We start from the raw sequence: 22,426 nt of genomic DNA on the forward strand, positions 1-22,426 counted from the left end.
TATATACATATATATATATATATATATATATATAATAGTACACCAACCAATGCCCCTGATATAGGAACTTAATAAATGTTTGTTGGATTGCTTTGAATTAATCTGTCTTTCCCTTCTGTGTAGGTGATTTTTTTTGTACCTATGTGAGAGATTTTTGAATTGTCCCTATGAAATTTCATCTTATTAGATGGTAGCCCTCAAGTCCCTGATAAAAATGTGGAACTCTTAAAGCCAAAAGATAGATCCCTGTAGGCATACTACTTTAAGCTGACATTAACTACTTAATCACCAACTCTTTGGATCTATCTCGAATCCATCAAACCATATCATGATAAGCCGACATTTCTTTGCCTTGTTCACAAGAATATTTTGAATTATTTTCAAATTCCATGCTAAAACCATAGTGTACTATGCATATCACAATGTCCTAATCTATGAGTTAAGTAATTATTAAAATGAAAAAAGAATATATTTTATTTCATGTGTAATGAATGGTTGGACTGGCTGCCTTGTGAGGGGGCTTAAAACACGAAAGGCACTGAGAGTTATATACTTTTTCCCAGATCTAGAAGAGAGGAAACTAATGAGTAATGAAAACTGGTGGGCAAGATATTTTGCTACAGAGGAGCTTTAGAAGACCTTTTTTCCCCAATAGAAGAGAGGATACCCTAAGAAGAGGAGGTGTTTACAGCTGCTCAACCCTTATCCCCACCAAGACACACAGTTTGGCAGCAGCAATGGTGGCAATATTCAGCAGTTGCCCTCTACAAATCCATGTCTTTTTGTGAAAGATTATAAAACAAGCTTGTTTTTAAAAAATAAATTGGCACTTAGGGGGCTAGGGACCTGAAAGGAGTTAGGTGAATGAATAGATACATGAAGTCTTATTTTCATTGAGCACTACTGGAATTCTTTTCTAAGTATTCTATGATTATGTTGAAGACTGCATTATTTCTAATAAAAACAGATGGTTATCTCTGTGCTTTTCATTTCCTTGGATTCCTTGTTCTGTATGTAGGCACAACACACCTCTGGGCGCCAAATTGAAGAAAATGATCTTTCCCAGTTCAGGGCTCAGATCTGAACAACCCTGCTATTATTATAAAGTATTTTCTCTCCAAATAAAGACATAATCATGGACCATTGCTGACTTAGGATGATTGTTGTTTCTTTATCTCAGTTGCAGAGAACCTGAGACATTTTGATGGATTTTTCAAATCAATCTATTGATAATCATTTACTCTGTTGTATACATATATAAAATATGTACTCTTATGTGCTAGATGTTGTTTAGGATTACTCTAATAACAAAACGAAAAAATTTCTATTCCTCAGAGATTTGATTGCCGGAAGACTAACAACTAATACATTTCAGATTCATTTAGCTAGGAAAATAGATCTTCTTTTCAAGAAAAAAAATCAGATATTTTGCAGTCTAGGAGAGGATGTGCAATAAAACATTATTCTTTCTTAAAATCACTTCCAAAGCTAGGCTAACTGTTCAATGATATGATTCATGTGAAAGCATGCAGAAGACAATGAAATGGATTCTAATGGATAGAACTCAAGTGCCTATGATTTCTACTTCATGCCTTGTAGCTCAGGATAAGGGAAAAAAAGAAGAATGAAATAAAAATACATTACAAAGTTACACACAAACCCAGAGTATGCAAAAGAGTAATATATTTTTATTCAGTAACAAAGGCTCTCAGGTATGAATTTATACTGGTTTTATAAGATGCTTTATTTATTTAAATATATTACTGGAAAAAATATTCAGAAAGAGAAAATATATATCAAGTGTGGTTGTCTTATGGAAGGAAAATGAGTAAAACTATATAAGCACTAAAAAGAAACTCAGTTTTAAAGTAAAAATAAAATAGGTTGAATGATTACAATTAGGAAATACCTAAGTAAAGTCAATGCAATGGAAAAGGCTATCTTTAAAATTAGTGATTTAAAATTGTTATCTAACTCAATTTTTATCCAATTAACAAATATATATTAAGTACTACTATGGATGAGGAATTATGCTATGTGCTAGAAATATAAATACAAAAGTGAGACAAGAAGTTCTGTTATATTATATAGGATAAAGCTAAATATTTCTAATCAGATTTGACTGTAGTCTTTCATGTTGACCAAAAAAAAGGCTTTTAATACAGTGTAATGTTACATACTGTCCTTCTACTATGATACTATCAAGCAATGTCTGAGAAAAATCAAAATGTATGAGATTCTTGAATATTTAATATGAATATGACTTCAATCTCTCTGCTCTTTTCTAAAGAATGTTTAACCAATACATATTCAGCACAATAATGAACATTATGGGGTGTATAGAAGTGAGAGACATTGTACCTGTAGTTTTTGAGCTTTTAATCTCATTGGGTAGACATTATATATATATGTATATATATAATAAAATAATTGAGGATAAATTTGTGTGGTATGAAATGTAGATTGTCTTTTACAAAGGAGAGTTCAAAGGACAGCATGAGGAAGATTAGAGAAGTCAAGAAATCTTCATGAAATTAAGGGATGTGGCATGAATTTTGAAGGATGGATAGGATTTGAATAGGTGATGGAATTTAGAAGGGAAGTTAGAATCTTCCCAGGCAAGAAAAACCATGAAGAAAGGTACAGAAGTGGGAGCATTATACATTTTGAAAATTGTCAATGACTTGTCTAATGTCACATAGCTAGGAAGTGTCTGAGGCCAGATTTGAACCCAGGTCCTCCTGACTCCATGTCCAGTACTCTATATGCCCCACAATTGTCTCTTCCATCAATGTGATCCCTATCTCCTTAACAACTAAAAAAACTAAAAAGTATGTTATCTATCAATAAAGTCCATGGTACTGTCAAATGCTTCACCATCAGAAATGGATATGGTTTTGCTTATAGAAGTTACTCTAAGAGATTCAGTTCATGTATTAGTCTTATATCCTTCCTACAGTCTAGTCAAGCTGAGTTACTTATCCACATATCTGGGCTTTCCTTCTGCCTGAAGCTGAAGTTTCCCATATGTATTGTCTTCCCCTGTGAGATCTTTGAGATCAGTGACTGTCTCACTTCATTATTTGGATACTCAACCCTTAGAACAGTAATGTGCACTAGTAACCACTAAATACATGCTTTTTTCATGTATTCATTCATACTAAAATGTTTAGGAAAAGAATACTAACAAAAGAGAAAAAAACTTATTGCCAACTTGATTTGGAATGAAATATAATAGCTTGGAGTTCTTGTACATCAATTTAACAAATTTAATTCGACAAGTATTTTAAATGCCTTCAAATTTTTTTAAAATGCAAGATATGAAACTTGTAGATACAAAGACTAATAAGTAGTATCCTAAAAAATTTAAAATGAACTTAATAAAATAATATGATAAATAATAATTGTTCTATTATTAATTCTAAATAAATAATTAAAACAATATAATTACCAAATAATAAATTTAATAAAAACAAACTGCCCAAATCAGACCACATTAAAAGGAAATTAGCGATTGGGGCAGCTGGGTAGCTCAGTGGAGTGAGAGTCAGGCCTAGAGAGAGGAGGTCCTAGGTTCAAACCCGGTCTCAGCCACTTCCCAGCTGTGTGACCCTGGGCAAGTCACTTGACCCCCATTGCCCACCCTTACCAATCTTCCACCTATGAGACAATACACCAAAGTACAAGGGTAAAAAAAAAAATCAAAAAAAAAAAAAAAGGAAATTAGCGAACCAAAAAAATCATTCAATAAGCGCAGGCTGTTTTCAGATATTTTTGTTTGGTCTGATTTTCTCAAGAAAATATTTTTGTAAGGAAAATCTGTATATACTTTTTATAAGCACAAGCAATAAAGATGATCACAATGAGATAGACAGAGAATATTATAAAATCTACAGATATATAAAAATATGTTCACTTTTCAAAAACACCGAATCAAAATACCATCTCTAGGGGATAAGTCAGCAAGCATTTATTAGGTACCTTTCATTTATTCATTCTACTCTATATCCTCTGTTTGGTCTATTTTTCAATTCCACATAACAAGATATCTCTATTGTCCTCTCCTACACATACATTTCTGCCTCTTTCTGTGAATTATCTCTCACTAGACCGTAAGCTCCATGAGGGCAAGGACTGTTTTTCTTTTAATTAATTATTTCCTTAATGTTTAGGATAATGACTGGCACTTAGTAAATATTGGCTTGGCTTGCTTGGAACTGGGCCAGAAGATGTAAACTTGCCTAGAATCAGACAACTGATCATCTTATCTCTTCCCTATCTTGTGAACTAAGGCTAAGGTTGAATGTTAGGAGCAGCCTAGAATCAGTTTCCAAAAAGCCATTTATGTTCTAGAGCCCTTGGAGGCAATCTCTGTACCCAAAGTATCTTTTCAGTTCTTCAAGGAAGTAAAATAAACACTCCCTCTCCCATTTTGGAGTTTTTCACCATGTGAAGAGGTTCTAAACCTTCCCCTGAATTTTAAATTAAATCACTGAATTCAACAGAGATAACAATGGTGTCTTCATTTACTAGAGAAGGCTTCTCTTAGGAGGCTCTGGATTTTCTCATAAGCCATGATGAATCACTTGCTCCAGCCCCCAACTCTTAGTTTAGAACTCTTAGAGGATCAAAGTGATGCCCTATAGTCTTGTATTCCCAAAAGTGGGTTTGCTATGAAAGCAGATTGACAGGCTATTACTTCAAAAAACAAACAAACAAACAAACAAGAAAAACTCTTACCTTTTGTTTTAGTAAGAATAGGAAGGTAGAAGAGCCAGGGCTAGGCAAGTGGGATTATGTGATTTGTCCAGGGTCACACAGCTAGGAGGCGTTTGAGGACAAATTTGAACCTAGGATCTCCAGTCTCTAGTTCTGGCTCTCAATCCAGTGAGTAACCTGGCTGACTCTAATCCCTTTTCTATTAATACTAAAATTTAGAAACCTTGCAATAAAATAATGCTTTTGATTTCAATTAGTTCAAAAGAACTTTAATAACAATAAAACTAGAGTAACAGTCAACATTCTTTGCCAAACTATACTTTTGTTTCCATGATTCTTACATTCAATTGCCAATAAAACTGAACCCAATTATCTAATGCTTGAACCACTCTATAAATCAGTAGCTGGATTTTAAGGGCTACTCTTAAGAGAGGCTGTCCCATGATGTTCTTAAATCCACTCCAGAAGACTTCAATTTAAGTCATTTTCATTAATACCAGACAATTAGTATTTCATGTATACACTCTTGCCACTTAAAAAGGAAATCTTTAATGAAGACTGATTAATCCAATGTGCTCCTAAGAAAATTGAAAAGGGTTTAGCATTCCTTAGTTCAACAAACAATTTTTAAGCTTCTATTATGTACAAAGCAATTTGTAAGGCAGTAGGCAAAAGTTAAAAATTAAATGACACAACTTCTGACCTCAAAAAACTTAAATTCTTATTAGAATGGTGGGAACTATTAAGCATATGCACAAATAATTGTTTTATAGGTTAGGAAATGACTAAGTTCACAAAACAAGACAAATAGAATAGCCTAAGAAATCTGAGGAAGTAAAGAGAAGATCATTTCACACTATGAGAGAGTGCAGGGAGTACCTGAGCTAGGCCTTAATGAAAGAAAAAAAAAAAACATTTCAAGAGAGACATGTTCTTCAATGATACATGTAAAACGCAGAAGAATTACTCGTTGGCTCCAGGAGGAGGGGAGGGAAAAGGGGAGGGAAAGAATATGAATCATGTAACCATGGAAAAATATTTAAAATTAATTAAGCTAAAAAACTTTAAAAAGAGAGAGACATGTTCCTGCCTTGGTAGTTGACATGTATAAAAAAAGGAGATTAAGATAAATAATACATAATTTTTGGTTTGTCTTGTGTTCCTTAAGACAGGGGAAATAGTTCAAAATAAGGCTTTGAAAGGTACTTTGAAGTCAAATTATGTGTTGAGGGGATGGATGCTCAGGGAGGCATTTCAGTTATAATTCAAATACTGTTCTTAATTTTATTAAAGTCTCTTCTCCTTTTTAGTATTATGAAATATATATGTAACATATATCTACATGTGTATATGCATATATGTACAAGTGAATATGCAAATATATGTTTTTATGTATAAAGGTTCTTGCAAAAAATAAATTTCTTTAAGACATTTCAGCAATAAGTTTACCCTAGACTTTGGATAAATCATTTACTATTCCCCGTATTGATCACTTATTTAAGATGAATTAATTTAAAATAAAATTATCTCATAAAAATCGTTCAGTATAGCATTCAAAAATAAAAGAGGCACAGACTATATTGAAAGGTGGTCTCTAAACATCTAGTTGACATAATGAATAAAGTGTTGAACTTGGAGGTTGGACCACCTCAGTTCAAATTTTACCTCAAATTCTCCATTTACAAAATGAGAATAATGATAGGATCTACTTCATAGGATTATTTTGAAGATCAAGTGAAATTATATACAAAGCACTTTACAAAACTTAGTGTTATGTAAATATACATGATGCTATTATTTCTAACAAGTCAAATTTTTATTGCTTTCCTAAAATTTACTAACAGTATTTCATTTCACAAACCTATAAAGAAAAAAGAAAAAACAAAAAATCTGACTCTTCTCCTCCTCCTATCACCCTGGTCCTTCTCTTTTTCCATGTTCTCTCCTTCTCCTTGGCTCTAATCTTTATCTCTTGAGCTACTAAGAACCACTGTACTGAGACTACAAAAGCCAAATTTGTTAGAGGTAGAAATTTAAATGTTTTACCAATCCACAGTCTATTTTAGGTAAGAAAATCATTCTCCAGTGCAGTGGTGTCAAATTCTAATAAAAATGGGGTGAGGGAGGTCAATAAATCATACATTAGGATCCTAGTGGCTGCACTTAGGCTTAATTTTTAAAATGCAATGTTATCCATGTTTTATTACATTTTTATTTATTTTAAAAATATTTCCCAATTACATTTTAATTTGCTTTTGGCCATACTGCGGAATGTTGTGGGCTACATTCCACCTGCAGGTTATATTTTTGACACCTATGCCCAAGTCCCCTCCTCTGGCAATCATGCCCCAAGTCATTGTATCCCCTTTATGAATCTATCTTCAAACATATTTTTACTTTATTTAATCTATCTTTAAAAATTCTTTAGATTAGGGCAAAAAAAATTATTCTAGGAATTTTAGTTTTTAGAAAGCAAACAGTTGGAGATTTCCTTTTAATTAATAGTATATGGGGAAGCTAGGTGATTCAGTGGACTGAGAGCCAGGCCTAGAGATGAGAGGTCCTGGGTTCAAATTTGGCTTCAGACACTTCCTGGATGTGTATTGTCTAGCCCTTACTGCTCTTCTGTCTTGGAACCAATACTTAATATTAATTCTAACGTAAAAGGTAAGGATATTAAAAATAATTAGTAGTACAAAAGATGAAACTATCTAGACATTTCCAATTTTTTTGTTTATTTTTTCATTAACACTCCTTTAATTAGATGTTTCATTTAGTTAACTACTTCAGCTCTTATTAATATGCATGTGGCGGGGCAGCTAGGTGCCTCAATGGACTGGATATTGGAGCTCTTAGATTCAAATATGAACTCAGATACTTCCTAGCTGTGTAGTCCTGAGAAGTCACTTAACCCCATTTGACTAGCCCTTACACTCTTCTGCCACAGAACCAATAATTAAATTCTAAGACAGAAAGTAAGAGCTTAAAAAAAGAAAATAGAAAAAAAGGGTCTCTGTGTGTGTTTGCATGTTTGTGTATATGTATAGTTTTTCTTTCAGGAAATTCTCTCACCTCATGGTATTCAGTGATTATATGCTTCCTTTTCTTTCCAATTGTAGAGCTATTATCCTATGATCTTAAAAGGATGGAAACCTAAGTTTTGGAAGGATATGTTAGCGTAGTGCCACCTCTAATCAGTCCTAGTATCTGAGAAATGTTTTGAAGATGGGCTCAGTCATTGACCAAAGATCAGCCTAGCTAAACTCAGGGAGACATATTCCTACAAAATTGTCTAACTCATATAAAGACCAACTATGTAAATAAGGCTCAGAAATGATCATAATCTGCACCAATGGATTTTCAGTGACTTCAAGGAAAGGCTAAGAAATTTGACTTTATCCAATTGGGAAATGTTAAAAATTTGGATATGTAGAAGAAGGTGGTATGAACAAAGTTATGCTTTAGAAAGTGTAATGCAGGGTTTCTGCAAGAATCTCTTGCATTTGCAAAACCAACAGAAGCAACCCTGAGAGTTGGAGAAACGGAATATTGACCCAGCCAGCGTATGGTCTCATGGTCAAAAAACATTAGAGCTGGGTCTATAAATATTCCTGTAGAACCAACTGTGAGGCTTTTGGCTGATTTTCTTTGACCTTTCCCTTGACATCCTGCTATCCCCTGGACCTCCCCATTGGGACCTGGGAGGAGGGAATTTTGGGGGGGTGAAGAATGTGGGAAATTAGCTTCTTTAGGTAGGCATGGACAACCTTAAACTAAGCCATCACCTCATTGAGTAATCTGCTAGTCCTTCTACATCAGGGCAGTGAAATTTATCCCTGGCTGAGGGGTTGGTTCCCTCAGCCTGATCTCTGTCTTCTGTGACCGACCCCTCCAGCACTGACTTCAACCTTAGCAACAGTTTCCAGACCTTAACCCTCTTCCCTCAGCTTACCCTTGGCTTTAATAAACCCCTTTGACCTTTGTTCAAAGAGCTTCTGGTGATTCATTATACCAACAACTAGGCCCAAGGCTGAAAGGGAAAGATAACTTTCTTTTATTTCCTGAGGGCTAAACCAGGCATCCATCTTGGTCAGGAAGGGAACCAGGTTTCACTTCCTGTAGGCTAGGAGTTTCTCTCAAGAAGGGAGGAGCTCTTTGCTCCTCCCCTCAAGGGAGCCTAGTAACAACAGGTAGGTGGACTAAACCTTTCCCCCAGACCCACATAATCTCTGGCTGTCCCAAATCCTGTACTAAAGAGATAGCCTCTCTGTCTAAAGGACTCAACTGATACCATCCAGTGCCCTCAAATACAAGCCTCCCTTTAGCCTATTAGCCACCTTATTTATCCCTTCATAACAAAAGACTGCTCTGGCAGAATGGATGGAGTACACTCTACTGCAAATATAAATAATATAGAAATAGTTTTTAAACAATAATACATGTATAACCCAGTGAAACTGCTTGTCAGCTTTGGGAGGGGTGAGGAAAGAGCAAGGAGGAGGGGATCATGAATTATATAACCATAGAAAAATATTCTAAATTTTCAAAAAAAGGAGAAAAAAAAGGCAAGAGTACATTAAGGCTTTCAGATACTGAAAAAAACCAAGTAAACCAATTGAAAAAAAAGGAAGGAGTGCATGTGATAAATTGTCATCCTTATATGCAACTTTATATTTGCTTTCTTTTCCTTTTTAACAAGTATTTGTTTAGAAAATGAAAATAGCATTAACTCAATATTTAAACTCATAAAAATATCATGAAGTGTACACCCAAGGCTTTTGGATCAAAGTAAGAACTATTTCTTCCTGGAGCAATGGAAAGTAATGGAGGTAGACATAATAAGCTTTGATTTGCAGCCCAACTCGGCCACTTATGTAAAATATGTGACCTGGAGCAAGTTCCTTCATCTTTCTGGACCTCATTTTCCTCCTCCATAAAAAGAAGGGCTGGACTAGATAACTTCAAAGATTCCTTCTAGCTCTGAATCTATAAATATGATCCTAACCTTGGAAGACATTTGAGAATTGGCTGGCTCTAAAATGGATTCCCCAAAGTGACTGATTTATTCTTGATCTTTCCTTTTTCAAAAGGATAGTGTATAAAAGGTGTGATCACTGTAAAATTATCCTTGTCCATTATTTGTAGTTCACTGAACTTACCCGTCCTGCATAGTGCATAATAGTAAAGGTGGTACAATGATCTTTGAGTGCCACATTTCCATTCCCATCCTTAATGGCAGAATAAACTGCATTGGAGTTGGAAGATTCCAAGAGAGTTTGTAGCCGTTTGGGAAGGTTAGATTCCAGTGACCCAAGCATTTGACTCTCTTCATCCAATAAAGATAGAAATCCAGATGGCTTCTGAAAAGCAAAAGAAACGATAATCAAAAAAGGTCTTAGCAAGTTCTGCTCTAATTGCTTGAATTTGGTACTTTTTGTTAATTAAAAAATTGTTAAATAGTTTGTGATTAAGAAAGTACACATGACCATGACTTTTTAAAATTATATTTTTTCTAAACACTAGGAAGTGACTTTTTAGTTAGACATTTTTTTATGAATTGAATTTCAGCCTGACACATTTCATTAAAAACAATGGGATTATAGATTAAAATAATTCTCATGGAAATGAGATTCTTAAAACTGTTGCTTATGGCAGGAAGGTTGCAGTTTATTTTAATATTTGGAAGTTTGGTCTAACCCAAACTAAGCCCTTCATATTTCAGTTAAAAAAAATCACCACCAACAAACAGGAGAAAGAAAAAAGACTAAGTCTCAAGATTATGTGACAAAATCCCACTCAACAGGAAGTAGGAAGTGACTCTATGACATTCCACAGTTCAGACCTAGAAAAAGCAACCGTGCAAAAGAAAGTTATAAATCTCAAATTAGAAGGCTGATCGTTTGTGACTGCCAAAGAAAAGAACCAAAGTACTACAGTATCCAATGTTCTAAAATTAATTCTGCATCACTGGAAAGGGCTGCTTAACAGTACTTCCCAGCCTCCAACATCTCCCCCATATTTAGCATACCATTCTGCCTACATAGTTTGGACATCTGTTGAACAACTTTTTTACCTAGTGCTTTGTATCATTTCCTTCCCCCAGTTTGGTCCCCAGGAAAAATGTTGGAGTGAAGTTTAAAGTTGCTTTTTAAATTAAGATAATTGGTTGAGTCCATGCTCAGTGATACATACATACATACATACATATATATATATATATACATATATATATATATATNACCTAGAAAAAGCAACCGTGCAAAAGAAAGTTATAAATCTCAAATTAGAAGGCTGATCGTTTGTGACTGCCAAAGAAAAGAACCAAAGTACTACAGTATCCAATGTTCTAAAATTAATTCTGCATCACTGGAAAGGGCTGCTTAACAGTACTTCCCAGCCTCCAACATCTCCCCCATATTTAGCATACCATTCTGCCTACATAGTTTGGACATCTGTTGAACAACTTTTTTACCTAGTGCTTTGTATCATTTCCTTCCCCCAGTTTGGTCCCCAGGAAAAATGTTGGAGTGAAGTTTAAAGTTGCTTTTTAAATTAAGATAATTGGTTGAGTCCATGCTCAGTGATACATACATACATACATACATACATACATATATATATATATATATATATATATACATATATATATGTTCCACTGAAGACCAAACTAGATAATTTCTGAGAAGCTCAGTCTCTGAAGAATGGCCTCCAATAACATATAAAAATCTATCAAGGAAAGCTGATAGAAGAATAGGAAGAAAGGCAATTTTATTATTAGTAAAGGGTATACCCATGCTGAGAAACTCCTAGACTTTTGAAATACTGATATAAGAAATAATAGTAACTTAGTGAGCAGAGAGATCTAGTGTATTTTGTCAGTGTTCATACAGCAGTGCCTTAGCATGCCAATTTCCTAGGAAGAATTGCAGATAGTGGCTTCATGAATAGAAATCTGCTTCAAGGTTCAATGTGGGGTCCTCAAACACACCTACACCAGCAAATCTTAGTGGCTGATATCCCACAATGATGGAGTGATTCCTTTGCTTCTTGAAGGCTTTTATGAATTCCGGAGTATCCATATTAAAATGCAAATCTTGATTAGAGGAGTCAGTTTTGATTATTAATCAATTAATATGGAACTAATAGTAATCATTTATACAATATTCCCAATTCTGCCAAATATGGGAAGCAAAGTATTGGATACAGGGGACTAAGAATCTTTAGATAAAGGAGTAATCCAGAATATAAAATATAAAAACAATCTGACAGAGAGGGGGAGAGAGAGAGAGAGAGAGAGAGAGAGAGAGAGAGAAATTGATTGACTTTCAACTAGATGAATAAAAGACTAGGAAATATTCATAGAAGAAGGGGCATTCCAGTTCCTTCCTGGAAGGAAGAGCATTTTAGCAGGTGAAAGATGAGGAGGCGGTATATTTCAGGCAGTGGAGATGGCCTATATGAATATGCAGAAGCCACAGTTGGGTGAGTGATGGACAAAATTAAGGAGTATATATTCCAGGTGGGATACTCTTTAGGAAGGCTTCCACAGGAAGGCATACTGGCCAATGAATATATAATAGACTTTTATTATGATGCATTTTAACTTACACAAAGGAAGGTTTGTGACTTAATGAGACTAGGAGCACATGAAGAACTGAGGAAGGGAAGGGTACAAGGATATAGCTGAATCTGTTACTATAGAGACAAAAAAATACCATCACATCTCTGGAGGAGACAATACACCAGATATTCAGGCATCCAAAGAAGGCATCTAGATTATAAAATGATATTCGGATTTGGCTAGCAGTAAAAAGGGATTGATAATCTAGTGAGAAATCTGAAATTTCTGTAATTCTATGAAATGTAGATTGGAGAACAATCTAAGAAGGACTTAAAGTTAGCCTAAGAAATATGTATTTTATTATTTAAGTAATAAGGGGCCAACAGAGATAATAATCATATATGCAATATCTGTGTGTACATGCAAAATCTCATTTGATCACAATGACTCTACAAAAGAGGTATTACTATTCTTTTTATTTTATAGATGAGGAAACCAGAACCAAGAGACATTTAATGTTTTGTTTTTTTTAAACCCTTACCTTCTGCCTTAGAATCAGTACTGTATATTGGTTCCAAGGCAGAAGAGTGGTAAGGCCTAGGCAGTGGGAGTTAAGTGACTTGCCCAGGGTCACACAGCTAGGATGTGTCTGAGGCCAGATCTGAACCCAGGACCTCCTGCTTTAGGCCTGGATCTCAATCCACTGAGCCACCTAGCTGCCTCCATCATATTTTATCTATATCTATTTATCTACTCTGCCACTTAGCTGTCTCTAATAATAGCAAGCATTCATAAAAAAACTTTTAAGTTTTGCTAAGTGATTATGTATTATGTTATTTATTCATTACAACAACCTTATGTGGGAGGTGCTATTATTATGCCCATTTTACAGATGAGGAAACTAAAAGAGATAAAGTGACTTAACCAGGGGAATATAGCTGGCAAGTGACTAGGGCAGAATTTGAATTCAAGTCTCCTTTGAATGCAAATCCAGTACCTTTATCCGTTACCCTAAGATCCTTTCCAAATGGAAAATTTTGGATAGGAGAGTGACATAGTCAAACATATACACCAGGGGCTTGATTTTGGCAGTTAGGTGTAGAATGGATTGGAAAGGGAGAAAATGGAGACATGGAGATCATTAAGGAAGCTGTTACTGGTCTAGTTGGAAGGTGGTGAGGTCCCGGCCTTAAATGGTGGAAAGCAAAGTAAAGAAGCACCACTTGAGTGAAAGAAATATAAAGTACTGACCATGTCCTGGCTGGCAGTGAGATTGTTGGAAATGAAAAATTTTTCTGAAAGAAATACTGGACACCAAAAATTAGGTGGAAATGCAGAAGACAAAATTCATGTTCTTAACAATCCTACCTTGGAATGTGCTCTTGGGCATATTATCTTGACTCTGGGACAATCTACATACTGATGAGAGGCAGTAAGATATACCTGAAAGAGCACCAAATATGATGTCAAAAGACATCATCTGAAACTTTTTAACTCGCACCATCAACTTATAAATCACCTACACAGTGACCCAGAGAAAGAGAAGCTGCAGTTACAACTTAAAGCAGGGAAGGTATGCTGTATGGTAAGGAAAGGGAAAAGTCTTTTTTTACCCAATTGTGGAAAGAACTGTAAGCGGAAGAATGAGGAATGTAATGTCGGCTTTGGGATTGCACATGCAAAATGACAGATTAACAGAGAAATAAGATTGGGGGAGAAGAGGAGATGATGACTATAACAGATGCCCTTTATTAATATTAATATTAATAGGGGTAGGGCAGATAATTGGTTCTGTGGACTCAAAGCCAGATCTGGAGAAAGAAGGTTCAAATCTGGCCTCAGAAACTTTCTTGCTGTGTGACCTTAGTTAAGTCACTTAACCCCCATTGCCTAATTCTTACCACCCTTCTATCTTGGAACTGACATACAGTATTGATTCTAAGATGGAAGGTAAGGTTTTTTTTTTTTTAATATTAAGTGGGGGAGAAATTTTTGGATTCTAATTCTTTAAAAAAGGGAATATTATTTTTTTCTAAGTTGGTTGAAGAGTAGTTCTGGCTCAAGATAAGGAAAATAGACTAAATGTCTTGTAGAGGTCTCTTCCAGCACCACAATTTAATGATTTTATGAATCTATATTTATGTTAAGAAAGGGTAAAGAATAGTATACTTTGTAAAGTAGCTGAATAGGGCCTTTTCCAAAGAACCATCAAGCACTTTAGATAGATTATCTATAAATAGCTCTGTGTATGGGTCAGTTAATATTGATATCTATCTAAATTGGATGAGGAAACTGAGGCAAAAAGCCACTTACGCCTATTCTGAAGTTCTACAATGATAAATGGAAATTGTGATTCTGCAATTTAAAATGTGTTTTTTTACCCTTTCTCTCTTGTCTCCCCCAGTTCTATAGTCTTGGCTAACATTTCTCTATTGAAGTTCATATAACCTTTGGCCACGAGTATTAAGGAAATCTTATGAATGTTTTTTATGATTCCTCTAGACTTGGAGATTATATTATAAATTGTGAACATTAAGAGTTTGCAGCTGTGCCAAAAGAAGATTCGTCAGGGATGGAGCCAAAGTTGAGCATTTTTATAATAAGATGATCATATATTTCCTACTACTCATTCAGTAAATTGGTAATCATCCAAGAGCTCTTTCGGGAAAAGGTGGCGTGTTCTTCAACAGATTTGGAAAGGTAATAAATATATTCAAGGGTTTATAGATGAAGAGGTTTCAAAAACGTTCACTTAAAAGAAAGCAGTTTATCTCTATTATTTAAGATTTGTAGTGCTTGAAAAATATCCATTGTACCATGTGGATTTGCAGGGTACCTGGAAAAAAAAATCCAAAGCTGCTGTCTGGTTACTAGGAGAATATGTTGTTTCCATGGTAACTCCCTCTTGTACACATTCTGTTTGCTCTTGTAGAAAAAGTACTTCATTGATATACTGGTGTATCTTCTCATTGGTCATGTTGACACAGAGCTATTGTGACAAAAAAAGAAAAGGAAAACATTTACAAGACAATTAGGCAGTGCATTATTAACTCTACTTAAAAAGAAATGTTTGATAAAATGGAGACACATGAGGATTGCAAACCAACTAGACCACAGAAGTAAAAGTATATTATTGCTCTCATATAATTCAGAATAAATATTTTCCTATTTTAATATAGCTTAATTTTAAAAACATAATTTTAATATAGCTTAATTTAAGAACATATTTTAAAAACATAATTATGTAAGATTTTTCAAAACTGACACAAAAATCTCATACCAACCATCTAGTTACAATTATTTAAAGATTTTAAAATATCTTCTATAGGTATTATGTTTTGTTCTTGATAAAATTAGAAATTTCTAGCTGCTTAAATGTCACTGTACCCAAAAGAATACTGAGCTTTTCTTCACTGGGACAATGTCTATTACCTTTGCCATTTGAAGACAGATTTTACAGTTGCCACTAATTTTAAATATATTTGATTTGCTTCCAGTATTTAAGAGAAATGAAATATGTAATTTATTATCATCATTGTAATAATACCTCACCATATATAGTATGTGAAAACATGGGAAGCAACTGTGTAGGGAGAGTTAGTTCAGGAAGGAATTGGAATATCAAGCAATAGTTAGGGTGGAAGATAGGTGGACAGAGGATCCTAGGGTTGCCAGGATAACAGATAGAAGTAGTATCTTGATTGAAAATAGAATATAAATATCTAGATGGAATCTGGAACAAAAAAGCTGGTCAGTGCAAGTAGAAATATAGAATCCAGGAAGTTATGCATAGCAAGAATGGCATTAATACTCAAGACTAGAGAAGTAAATCTAAACCCAAAATAGGGCTGGATTTCTTCAGTAATAATTAACAAACATCAAATATCATTAAAGCACTCTGCTAGATGCTAGAGTTGCAAATATATAAAAAAAAGTTAGAGTTCCTGTTCTCAAGTACACTTTAATTTTCTTTTTAAGGTTTCACTTGACCTTTTTCAATTGTCTGCCTTGAATAGGATCTGGTGGCTGACAATTTGTAAGTTATCTCAATTTCCATGTGCTCTCTGATCCTAAAATGGGGTAGAGATATGAAAGCTAGGACAAGGAGGATACTATGCATTTACATTTACCCATCCTCCATCTACCAATCCATTAAATCTAAATTTCTCCCCACTCCCTCTGTGGTGTTCATTTTGAGGGAATTCTTTTTTAAGAATAAGATTGAGTGAGATTAATACTTGAATTCTGATATGAAGCTGTAAATCTGGATCAAGACTCCATTCATTCTCACTCACTCTGCTTTATATTTTAGTAAAGTCTGCATCTTGGCTTTGTTGTAGCTGAACATATAACTGTAGAACCTGAGAGATAGCACACACAGACACAAGAAAACACACACACACACACACACACACACACACACACAAACACAGACACTCACTTACACACCATACCACACCATAATGCTCCCAGTCATTTCTTCCAATTAATCAGCCTTGAGACAAACAAAAGGAAGTACAAATGAGAAATATGCAGGACCTCTAGAACATTGGAATCATGGATCAAAATGGTTTCTACACCCCTTATCAGATTTCTGCTCCAGTACACTCCCCAAACAGCTATCTCTGTCACTTTGTTTAAGAAATGCATGAACAGTATTCTCTAGCCCCTTAAATTTGCATCTTGTTACATCAGCTTGGGAATAAGTCATTCTTTAATCTTAACTTTGTTTCTTCTGTGGCAACTAGGTAAGGAGAGAGTACTGGGGAATCACAGAAACTTGAGTTCAAATATGTCCTCAGCCACTTACTAACTGTGACATTGTAGACAACTTATTTAACTTATCTAAAATTCAGTTTCATTATCTGCAAAATGTAGAATCTACCTGTGATTCCCAAAGTGGGTGCCACCGCCCCCTGCTGAGTGCTGTAGTGATCCAGATGGGTGATGATGGCCACAGGTGCATTTATCTTTCCTATTAATTGCTATTAAAATAAAAAAAAATAATTTCCAGGGGGCTAAGTAATATTTTTTTCTGGAAAGGGGGTGGTAGGCCAAAAAAGTTTGGGAACCATTGATAGTACCTACCTTGAAGGGTCTTTGTGGGGATCAAATTAGATAAAGACTGCAAAGTTTTTACAGTGCTTAGCACAGAAAAAAATTTACAAATATATTAGTTATTATTACTATTCTATTATATAGATATTACTCTTTATTCCTCAGATTTTTGTGGGAGTACTGAATTCCTATGCTTTTTTATAGAAGTGATCTTTCAGTCATTCAGTCATTTGACAAACATTTATTAAGTGCCTTCTATGTGCTAAGCAGTGACCTAAACATAGAGAAAAGAAAGAAGGACCAAAAAACAGCTGGTGACTTCAAGAAGCTAGCTCACATTCTAATGGTTGAGAATGTGTAATATGCAAACAACTGTGTAGGTAGAAATGACACAAGATACATACATACAAGATATATACAAAATAGGTAGAAGAATCTTAGGAGGCAAGCATTTGTAGAATACTGTTGGGATTAGAGAGGTGAAGCCTGGGAAATGCCTCCTTGGCAAGTTAATGCCTGAATTAAATCTTAAAATATGCTGGGGAAGTGGTAGGAAGAAACGAGGAGGAAAAGCATACCAGGTATAGAGGATAGCCATTGAAAAATCACAGATTTGGGAAATGGGGCATAGGGTTTGGAGGAGGAACAAAAGCAAAATGGATTTTAAAGTATGATGAAGAAAGTAAAATGGAAAGTCTGGAAGAGACCAGGTTGTGAGAGGCTTTAAATCCAGAAGATAATATTTTTGATTCTAGAAATTATAGGGAACAATTGAAGTTTATTAATTGTGGAGAGGGTAACATAATCAGACCTAAATTTTAGCAAAATAATTTTTTTAGTGATTGGAAGAAAGATTGAAACGAGGAAAGGTTTGAATAAAAGTCCAACTAAGTGTCTATTGTGATAATCCAGGTATGAGTGGATGTGTGACTGGAGAGAAGAGAACATATATCAGAGATTTTGTGAAGGTATAAATGACGACTTAGTGTCCAAATGCCTATGTGGAACGAATGCTAGAAAGCAGTTAGTTTATGAAAATATATGCATTGCCATATTGCTATTGATTCCTGGAGTTGTTGGGTAGCTTGAGAATGTTGGAGCCATTTAGTAAGGGAAGAAAACAAAGATTTTATAGCTTTTAAATTGAGATATATGGATCACTGGGTAGATTTTGAAGAAGGACTAGGAGTTGAGATGGAATGAGATTTTTTTCTACAATCTTGAAAAGTTTATAACATTTGTAGTTGAATTTTCCTGAGGGATTCTCAAATGGACTACTTTCTTGAGACTTTTGTATCAGCCTTATAGACTGTTCGGTCTTGTTCAAAAAGTAAATAAGATTTTTGCAGATTTTTTCTTCAACTGCTGAAATTCAAAGTCAGAGAGGGGGTTCTTAAGAAGGAAGGAGTTATATTAGCATTGAAGGGGCTAGCTGAAGGATTTTAAAAATGTAAATAAGATAATTACAATGGAGGGTAGGTGACTAATCATCTTGATAATAATCCTTAAAACACTACATTAATATGAGTTATTATTAAAAGTATCCCAAGTAATTGGTTATTGGCCAATGAACCCATAACATTTATAAACATGAGTAGCAAGTTTAGCTTGAGACAGTTCATCAATTAGATAGCTATTTCCTGTCCATATCCTCAGTGATGAAGAAATGAGGCTCTAATTGGCTGTTGAACCTGCATACAAAAGAATTCCACAGAAGCAAATTATTCTTGTTTTTCATGATGTTAAACAAAAGAAAGACTAAGGTAATTCTCTGGATGGTGAGAAAAAAACTGGAGCCAGCAGTGTATTCCTAACATCTGAGTTGCCATGAGCACATGGCACTGATGTTGCTTCTTTCTTTATTGTTTCTATTCTTTTTGCTTTTAGCTGAAGTTATATGAGATGAAATGAATTAGGATAATAAAAGTCCTCAAGGAGAATCTTCCAGCAGAATATATAAGGCGGGGACTATACTTGATCTTAACTCAAATAGTTCAAGAGGTGATATTTGAAGATAAAAATAGAATACTTCTCTCAGAAGACTGTAATGAATAAAGAATTCTGTAAGGCTGTAAAAACAAGCTTCAAAAGGTCTATAGAACAATAGAGAGTTCAATAGAGTTCTTGCTAGACTTTGTCAGCAGCCAAGCATCAGTGAGCATGGTCTACATAGTAGTATATCTACAACAGCCAGTAGATATCTATTTTCCAACATTTATGCTGTATTCAGAAAGTCAACCCAGTAGAATTAATGCTGGGTAGGAAGTGATTTGAGTTTGAACACACTTTCCCCAGGGCCTGAGGAATTAACTGAATTTGCTTGCATTTTGTTTCTTATTATTCCTTTTAAGAAAATATATGGGGATTCTCAATTGATAAATTGTCAAAGGATATGAACAGGCAGTTTTCAGATGAAGAAATAAAAAGAATAGCTATAGTCATGTGAAAAATGCTCCAAATCACTGTTGATTAGTGAAATGCAAATTAAAACAATTCTGAGATACCATCTCACACCTCTCAGATTGGCTAATATGATGATAAAAGAAAATATATTTTAAACATTCTGAAGAAAGGTCCATTGACTTCACCTGATTGCCAAACTTTGACATTTTAAATGGTCTATGCACACATAAGGCTAAGAATCAGTGCCCTAGATTCTTTTTGGAAAATATTTTTAGGCACGTGACATAGAGATTATCTATCAAGGCTGGTTTCTGTGCAATGTCAGAATATATTAAAAACAAACAAACAAATGGGTTTAGGTTCAATCTTGGTTTCAATTAGGTACATGAACTATATTCTTGATCAAATATAGGGATAAAATAATGGGAGAATAATATATCTCTCTTTTAATGGCACATAATGTAAATATAACAAATAAGCATTTTGCCCTATCAAGATAGGAATATGGAAGGGATTACTTAAAGCCTGTGCTAACTGCCTATAAATCAGTTTTTCAGTATTGGTTTAAGGATGGTTATTTTATTGGCCATCTCAGGACCAAACCTAGCTATGATCAAAAGGATCATTTCCAACATGGTCCAAAGAAATTGATTTTTTTAAGCTTAGTGACACTTGGAGAGTGGCTATGGTATTATAAGTTGGTTAAAATTTCTTTCAGTGAATAAGAGTTCTCATTCAAATGAAACTAGGTATCTCTGAAATAGTGAGAGAGAGTAATAACATGGGAATATCCATACTGAGTACTGAGGCAAAAAACTAGGGACTGTCTTCCATCTAAAAAGGTTGTCAATAGCATTTATGAAACATTTATTTCGTGTCAGATGCTATGCCTCTAGGGATACAAAGAAAGACAAAAGAGATTGCCTGCTCTCAAAAAGTGTACTCTAATGGGAAAATAACATGTAACAAATTAATTACAACCAAGATGAATACATAAACACATACATATATGTGCATATATGTATATATGTGTGTGTGTGTAGTGGGAGAGTGGCAAAAGGCTTCTTGCAGAAGATGAGACTTGAGGAAGCCATGGACCCAAGGAGCGAGATATGAGGAAGGAGAGAGTTCAAGTTTTGAGAAAGACTGAGTGAAAATACTCATTGTTTGAATATGGAGTAGCAGGGTTAAATGGACATCAGACTGGAAATGTAGGAAAATTCCAGATTATAGAAGAATATATTAGCTATATTATAATTTGACCCTAGAAGTAACAGGAAAATATTGGCATTGATTGAATGGAGGTGGAAGGGGTAACATTGTCAAACCTGTGCTTTAGGAAAAACAGTTTGACAGCTGAATGGAAGATAGAATGGTACGAATTTCTCTATAAATTTAAATATGAGTGTAACAAAGCTGACAGGACATTCTATGAAAGAAAAATCACTGCTTTATGTTCATTTGGAAGAGGAGTGTATCTTTTAGTGATTCTCACTACATATCAATCAAAAAACATTTATCTAATGCTCACTATGATCCAGGCACAGTGATGAGTACCAAGGACACAAAGTAAACCCCCAAAACAGCAAAAACACAACAACAATCACAAGAAAAATAGTTCCTGTCCTCAAGGAGCGTACATCTAAGCTAGTCATGGAGGAAACCACACACATCAATCAAAACAGAAAAGAACTAAAAGTGCCATCAGAATAGATGACACTACCATTTAGAAGACTGAAAAGCCTGTCTGTTGGAGGAGTTGGTGCTTGAGCTGAATTTTGTAGGAAGCCAGGGATTCCAGAAAGCAGAGTCAAGAGGGAGAGCCTTCCAGACATGAGACAAAGGATGGGAGACATAATTTTCAAGAATGAAAATACAGGGGCAGCTGGGTAGCTCAGTGAATTGAGAGTCAGGCCTAGAGATGGGAGGTCCTAGGTCCAAATCTGGCCTCAGACACTTCACAGCTTTGTGACTCTGGGCAAGTCACTTGACCCCCATTGACCACCCTTACTACTCTTCCACCCATAAGTCAATACACATAAGTTAAGGGTTTAAAAAAAAAGAATGAAAATACACTGTTATAACTGGATCAGAGAGGGTATGGAAGGGATTAGAAAATAATATTAGTAGGGAAGGAATAAAGTGTGTAAAGAGCCATAACTGTCAGAAAAATGACTTTTTAGCTGATCCTGAAGGTAATGGAGAGTTCCTATGGTCAGACCTATGCTTAGGAAAATCACTTTTTGCAGCTGAGTGGAAGCAGGCTTCAAATGATGAGAAATCTGAAGTCGAGAGATCAGTTAGCAGGTTGCAATATTACAGGCAAGTTGTGATGAGACTCTAAACTAAAGTGGTGACTTTTTATTCTTTAGCGTCAGCCATACCTTGGATAAAGACTATGAAGAAACTAGTACACTTCAATATTTTGATGAATTTATGATCTTATAAATGTAGGCATTCCCTCTAATGCAGGAGACTACAAGCCCTCCATGACTTCTCTTTTGGGGCTTCCTCCAAATCTTACACAGAGTCCAATCAACCTGCTTTCTAGATCTCTTGACATAGCATAAGTACAAATGATTATGTATGTATGTATGTATGTATGTGTATATATATATATATTGCAGTTCTCTCAATGTGATTATATCCTTTGCCCATCTTATTTTACAGTCACACCTTTCTTTG

At 34.9% G+C, this 22,426-nt stretch overlaps 1 protein-coding gene across 1 annotated transcript in view; it reads right to left on the reverse strand.

Moving 5' to 3' along the window:
* MYO16 (myosin XVI) overlaps positions 1-22,426 on the reverse strand; it is a 719,254-nt gene that overhangs the window by 255,526 nt on the left and 441,302 nt on the right. Inside the window, exons 20-21 of the mRNA XM_044669338.1 lie at positions 15,117-15,269; positions 9,879-10,079 (exon numbers count right to left, since the gene is read on the reverse strand). Coding sequence (XP_044525273.1) covers positions 9,879-10,079; positions 15,117-15,269 — 354 coding nt within the window. The remainder of the gene's footprint in view (positions 1-9,878; positions 10,080-15,116; positions 15,270-22,426) is intronic.

The sequence above is a fragment of the Gracilinanus agilis genome, chromosome 3 (genome assembly GCF_016433145.1).
Source record: "Gracilinanus agilis isolate LMUSP501 chromosome 3, AgileGrace, whole genome shotgun sequence".
Taxonomy (NCBI): domain Eukaryota; kingdom Metazoa; phylum Chordata; class Mammalia; order Didelphimorphia; family Didelphidae; genus Gracilinanus; species Gracilinanus agilis.